This window comes from Hordeum vulgare, chromosome 5H, assembly GCF_904849725.1.
Source record: "Hordeum vulgare subsp. vulgare chromosome 5H, MorexV3_pseudomolecules_assembly, whole genome shotgun sequence".
NCBI classification, from domain to species: Eukaryota; Viridiplantae; Streptophyta; class Magnoliopsida; order Poales; family Poaceae; genus Hordeum; species Hordeum vulgare.
The window spans coordinates 532,161,592-532,167,600 of record NC_058522.1 but is presented as its reverse complement, the minus strand read 5'-3'; the positions used below and the strand labels follow the sequence as shown (position 1 = coordinate 532,167,600).

General features: G+C 51.3%; 1 protein-coding gene across 1 annotated transcript; it reads right to left on the bottom strand.

The window, feature by feature from the left end:
- Nucleotides 1–2,740: 2,740 nt before the first annotated feature.
- LOC123398450 (probable N-acetyltransferase HLS1) lies at nt 2,741–5,089 on the bottom strand. The gene is made up of 3 exons (XM_045092921.1): nt 4,318–5,089; nt 3,991–4,145; nt 2,741–3,901 (listed from the first exon to the last, which is right to left on the bottom strand). Exons 1-3 carry the CDS (start codon nt 4,516–4,518, stop codon nt 3,049–3,051), a joined length of 1,209 nt encoding a protein of 402 aa, XP_044948856.1. The 5' UTR covers nt 4,519–5,089; the 3' UTR covers nt 2,741–3,048.
- Nucleotides 5,090–6,009: the final 920 nt, after the last annotated feature.

Genomic DNA, 6,009 nt, shown 5'->3' with positions numbered 1-6,009 from the left:
AAAGAGTGGGAGCATAAGGACAGTGAGAATCCCTAATATAGATGAACGAATAACAAGCCATAATATGATATCCTAATAATAGCATATGAAAGATTGTTAGTCTCCAACTCGTGAGTGTGAGAAATTAGAGAATCACAACCTTAAAATTATTTTGTGAACTTGCTATGTCTGGTTGTAATATAAACTTGCTATGTTCGATGTTGAAATATCTACGTACTGTTGATCATGTTGCATGAGGTTGCTTGGATTTGAGAACTCGGTTATAAAAGGGACTACTACACACACAAAAAATGAGGGGTGATCGAATGATGTCTATGGACAGACATATGTGATATTAGGTTAGTCTAGTTTAAACCCGTTCATATGCCGGGCAAGGCTGGGTTTCAAAAAGCCTGAACCCAGAGGTTCAAGCCCGAGCTCGGCCCGAAACCCCAAAATGCACACTTTTCAAGCCCGAACTCAACTTTAAGCCCCAAAACTTGGCTCGAATGACGTTTATCAGTGCAGTTACGTGTAAGCTCGGGTCAAAGCCTGAAAGACCAACCCGAAAAGTGCAAAAATGAAAGCCTAAGCCTCGCCCAAATATACTTTCGGGCTGCAAAACAAAACCCGAGCCCGACCCGACCTGGGTTAATCTGGCCGGGCTCGGGCCGGGTCGTCTGGCCGGGCTCGGGCCGGCTCGTCGGACTGGGCTGGCCATGAACAGGTTTAGTCTGATTGTATAGATGTTTCAAGGCTGCCGATTTTTCTTGGTTTTCAACCGATCAACTAACCGTTTTCTAAAGATTGGATCAAGCCACATCATGTCGATTGATTAAGAGGCAACCACATATCAAATCAATTTGTTTAGGGATATTTACATTTGTGCCCCTAACTCAAACTCACTACTCACATTTATCATTAGCATTTTGATGTGTTTAAATTTGCCCCTAAAAGGCATTTTAAGTCACTAGAATGCCCATCTGGTGAAAGTAGTTTGACAGTTACTTTGGAAATTCCTAACAAATTCATACGAAATCAAGAAAATGCAAATAAAGTATCAAAATGTTTGGAGAAACATTACCTATATGTGCATGTAATTTGCATTCATGACAAAAGCATTGTTTAAAGCTTTTTAGGGTTTTTAACATTAAAAACTATTTACGGTGAATGCAAAGAAATGCACATATATGTGATGAACGTAAATGACATGCGTGTATAGATGATATTTTATGAACATGTTGATATCCAATTTGCAATCTTCGGGGTTCATATAAATTTTTGAAATAATGGTCAAATGACTTTGACCAAACGAAAGGGCATTCTGACGACCTAAAATGCTTTTTTAAAATAAATTTGATGAGATTAAAAAGTTAAGAATAAATGTGAGTAGTGGATTTCAGTTAGAGCCACAAAATGTAGTAAATGCCTCGTCTATTTGTTTATTTTCCGTTGGGTAACACCGCTAGTAATTAGTCAAGACGGTTGCATCACACTACTCCCAGACTCGGTAGAGCTAGTCGCCGGGCTTGTGCATGCAAAAAAGCAAGCCCTTCCTTCTTGACTTTGCGCAGCGACGCGCTCGCCATTTGGCAGAGGAGCCGGCCGACCACGGTACCAAGCTACTCCTGCCGCTAGCGAATAGGATGAACCCGAATGATTAGTGTAGGTAAAAGACGCTGGACTTTAAATCCGGCGGCGGTCCTGAATGGCGCGACGACACCGTCGTAAATTCAGAGGCGGCGCGACGACACCGTCGTAAATTCAGAGGCCTGGCGGCCACAGTGGCGTGGAAGCCTTTACAGCATGCACGGTCACAGTGCAGGCTGGGGCCTTCTTCTCCCTCCTCGTCAATATCCGCACTTTATTAGACCCGGAGATCCACTTGGGAGGCACACGATCTCTACGCTACGTATGTGGCGCACGGCGGCCACCTCCCGATAAACCCCACGTCTCTTTCGCGGCCGCCGCCGTGTGGAGTCCGTGCGCTCACGTCTGCTGGCTGCTCTGTGGAGTCAATTCGCCGTGACCCGCCGCCGGGGAAAGTCTCTGTGGAACTCAGCTACTACCCTCACATACAGATACAGATACAGCAAGCCAGTCAATTCGCGGCCGCCGCCGTGTGTACTACCCTCACATACAGATACAGCAAGCCAGGGAGTTCAGTTTGTTGCAGACTTGCACTCTTGCAGTACCGGCAATTATTATGAATAAAATCTGTAGCGCCGGAACAACAGTAGAGTATGAGCCGCCGGTTGTACCAGCATACTCATTACTCCTAAGTACCCGGTACCTATTTGTCGATTGCACGGTACCGGGTACTTAGGAGTAATCATTACTACGGTCTGGACATTCTGATTTCTGCAGCAGTGGTTTTCTGAACCAAACCGAGCCAGACATACTGATTAACATCTTTGAAAAACCCGATATATCCAGCGGGAAAAGATGGTACAATCCACTCCGTACAAGACAAGAAAGCAGAATCGTTATCGAATTTCAACCCACTAACGAATGTCCCGGGCTCGTTATCCTGATCCGTTGTCAGCTGATCTCTGGATCCCACGGTCGACCTCGGTTGGGGCCGGCCGGTGAAGCCAACGGGTTACACGTAAACCACGCAGCGGCGGCACCCAGAGATCCAGCACGCACGATTGAATTCGAACCAACAAAAGCAGGATCCGACATAGATGGGGAACGGGATGCAGGGCGGCGGCGCAGGCATAGATCCTCTTCCAATCGCATCCAGAAAAGAAGGAGCAAATCTAGGAAGCGGACGAAATTTTCTACTCGCAGCAATGCCACGCAGCAAAAGGCACCAAAAAGGCGACCAGGTTTCCACTCCGGTCTGCTCCGGTGACAAAGTCGCAGTCATCGAGCAGCTCATGTTCAGGAGAGGCCGAAACAGAGAATACGTACGTACGCCTGAATGCAATGTACGTACCGCATCCTTGGAGCACAGAAGGTTCAGGAGGGAACACTGGCACACTGCTCTGGAACGAGCAGGCCGGATCAGAGTGAGGAGAAAAAACCTACATGGTCTAATTAAGAAAGAAGAAACTGAAAAAGAAGCTAAAACTCTCTGGGGTCGACGAAGATGGAGCGCCCGGGCTCCGCCTTGGTCCAGTCGCCGAGCGGGCCGTGGCTGTAGCCGTCGGCGAGCCGCTTGATGCACCAGAGGTCCTCGGCGCCTAGGCGCTCCCAGTGTGGCACGCCGGCGCGCACGGGCTCCAGAGCGGCGACCTCGGTGGCCACCACGCCGCAGCCGCCGTGCCGTGCCATGTTGTGCGCGTGCCGGCACAGCGCGCGCACCAGCCGCGGCGCGTCCGTCCCGGCGCCGCCCAGGCCGTAGAGGAAGTAGAGCCCGAACGGCGCGAAGAGGTTCGGAATGGAGGGTATCCGGAGCCACGGCGCCGCTCTGTCCACCAGCCGTGTCGCGCCGGCCGCGGCGCGCATCAGTCGAGGCGCTCCGCGTACCTCTAAGCGGAAGGCCTCCATGCAGTTCCACACGCTCAGCACCGCCCACGACGCCGGCGGCGCGGCGAGGAACGCCTCGACGTCCCCGTCCCACCTGGACCCCGCGGGAATCGCCAGGAATGTGCCGAGCGACAGTGCGTTGGTCAGCACGGCGTCGATGTCGGCGGGGAAGAACTCGACGGCGGCGAAGTGCCAGCGGTAGAGGCGCTCTGCGTCGCGGGGCTCGAGGCGCACGATGGAGGCGCGGCGCGAGGGCTTGAGGGCGTGGCGGAACACCGGGTGGACGAGCAACGACGGCGTGCGGAACTTGGTGTAGCCGCAGCGGGAGGTGAAGAGGCGCACGGACGCCTCGTTGTCCTGCTCCGTGGCCATGTACGAGTACTCGGCGCCCTTCTGCCGGAACCATTGCTCCATCCTCTCCACGAGCATCCTCCCCACCCCTTTCCTCCTGCGCGGCATAGCCCATAGCGTTCCAAGTCAGAAACTGGTTGGGAAGAAGTTGCATGCTTCTTTCTTTCTTTCTTGATGGTGACGTACCGATGGTTGGGCGAGACGCGGAGGCCGAGGATGTAGGCGACCTTGGTGTAGATGGGGTCCTTGGAGTGGGAGCCGCCGGAGACGACGGACTTGACGCAGCCGCGGACGAGGCCGATTACCTCCGCGCCGCCGTCGCCGGTTGCCGTCTCCGCGACCTTTCCATATCAGGGCAGTTCAAACATGCGTTTCGAGTTAATTAGTTTTCGAGGCGGGGGGGTGGGCCAACGCCAAAGCGACAGGGAATTAAACGGGAGGAGGAAAAAGGCAAAACGGATATACGGTACAGAACGCGAACGGAAAACGCAGTACGCAGGTACGTGTACGTACCAGCATGAGGAAGTCCGGCGAGTTGCGAATGCGGCAGAGCGGGTCGCCGAGGAGGTCCGTGAAGAGGCACATCTCGCCGCCGCCGCCGCTGGAGCCCACCTCGCACTCCCGCTCCACCTCCTCCACTCCGCCGCGGTCGCGGACGTCGTCGTACTCCCGCACCATCACCACCGGTTCCTCCTCCACCGCCGCCTCAGCCATGATCGAGCTCACTCACTCACTCACTCACTATCCTGAGTCCTGACTGCAAAGATGGCCAGCAGGTTCGAGCTCGGTAGAAAGGGAGATGATGGAGGAGCGGAGGCTGGCGATTTGGATATATAGCTAGACGGCGGAGAAGGCGGGGAGGGGGGGGCCCGGAGGAGGGGGGAGGGCGCGGGTGTGAATCACGTGAGAGCGGGGGAAGGCGGAGGCGCTCTTTCGCGTGCCTGCCGCCGTCGCAGTTACTACTTCCCCACCACCACCAGCGCCCCCGCGCACTGAGAAATGGTTAGGAATCGGTACCGGTACGGCCGATTCGGAGAGGAGTAGCCACCACTATGGCTTCTTAAAAGTTGTGGAGGCCAAGGGTTTAAATTCGGCAGTAAAGGCTGTGGAGCTCCGAGCGAGTCGCATGCATCGATCGGGCCCGGCCGTAGGCTTTTCAATTGGCGACGATGAGGAAGGAAGGAAGACGGAGAGGAGAGGAGAGGAGAGCGGGAGTGTGGCTGCCTACACTGCTTTGGTCCTGGGAAGTGATACTGCGGAGTACACTGGTCGTTGCTCGTTGGTTGCTGCTGTGACGGGGCTGCGCGGCTGCTACTTATATTGAGCAGCGAGCTGGGGTCACCGGGCAAAGGGATGGGTGGGCTGAACGAACACTTCCTACCAAAGTCCATTTCTACTCCCACAGCTCATTCAAGCTCACGTGAACAGTGAATTCTGAAAGAAAGTTCGACAAAACTGAATTTTATTGGGTGCAAACTTTGACAAGTGTTCTCAGCGCTTTCATATTTTCATCCCGAAATAACATTTGGGAAACTCGTGAAAAAAAAACAGCACTCCAAACTGCTTTTGAAAATAGCATTTTTGGAGTGTCGAACTGTCGATCCTGTTTTCTTAACCACGACTTCCTATTTCAGGATGAAAATGTGCAACACTGAGAACATTTGTCAAAATTTTAACCCAATAAAATTCAGATTTTTACTATTTTTTTAATTTAACTGTTCATTAGGGAGCATATGAGCTCGGCACTAGATACTCCACATCGGTCCGCCTACTCCTACTCCGCTTAGTGATGATGACAGTATGAACATCATTTTGTGGTGAAAGGAAAGAAAAAAAAAACATTGGATTGGAGATGCATGACCCTAATTTTTATTATTATTTTATGTTTTGTAAGTTGTCGGTGTAAATTTTGTAACTTTAGGGACCCCGAGATACATCTTACATCATATTTTTAGGGTTAAAAAATCTAAAGCCCTCGGGTACATCGAATCCCGATTAAACGTGTGGCAATTACTCGCTCCAGCATGACAATTTTTATAACGATTTATTAGACCACATGACAATTTTCACTTTACAAAATGACAAATCTTAATACACGATTCATTTCAAAAAATTAACAATCCTTTTACACAATTATGGCAAACTTATCTATTTTCGCATGGAAAATCTAGGAGTTTGCTAAGAAAAGTTTAACATGTAACGTCA

Coding starts and splice junctions, on each gene's coding strand:
- LOC123398450 (XM_045092921.1), bottom strand. CDS start 4,518: ATGGCTGAGGCGGCGGTGGAGGAGGAACCGGTGGTGATGGTGCGGGAG. Junction 4,146..4,317: donor CGCCGGACTTCCTCATGCTG/GTACGTACACGT, acceptor TGATATGGAAAG/GTCGCGGAGACGGCAACCGG. Junction 3,902..3,990: donor CGCGTCTCGCCCAACCATCG/GTACGTCACCAT, acceptor TATGCCGCGCAG/GAGGAAAGGGGTGGGGAGGA.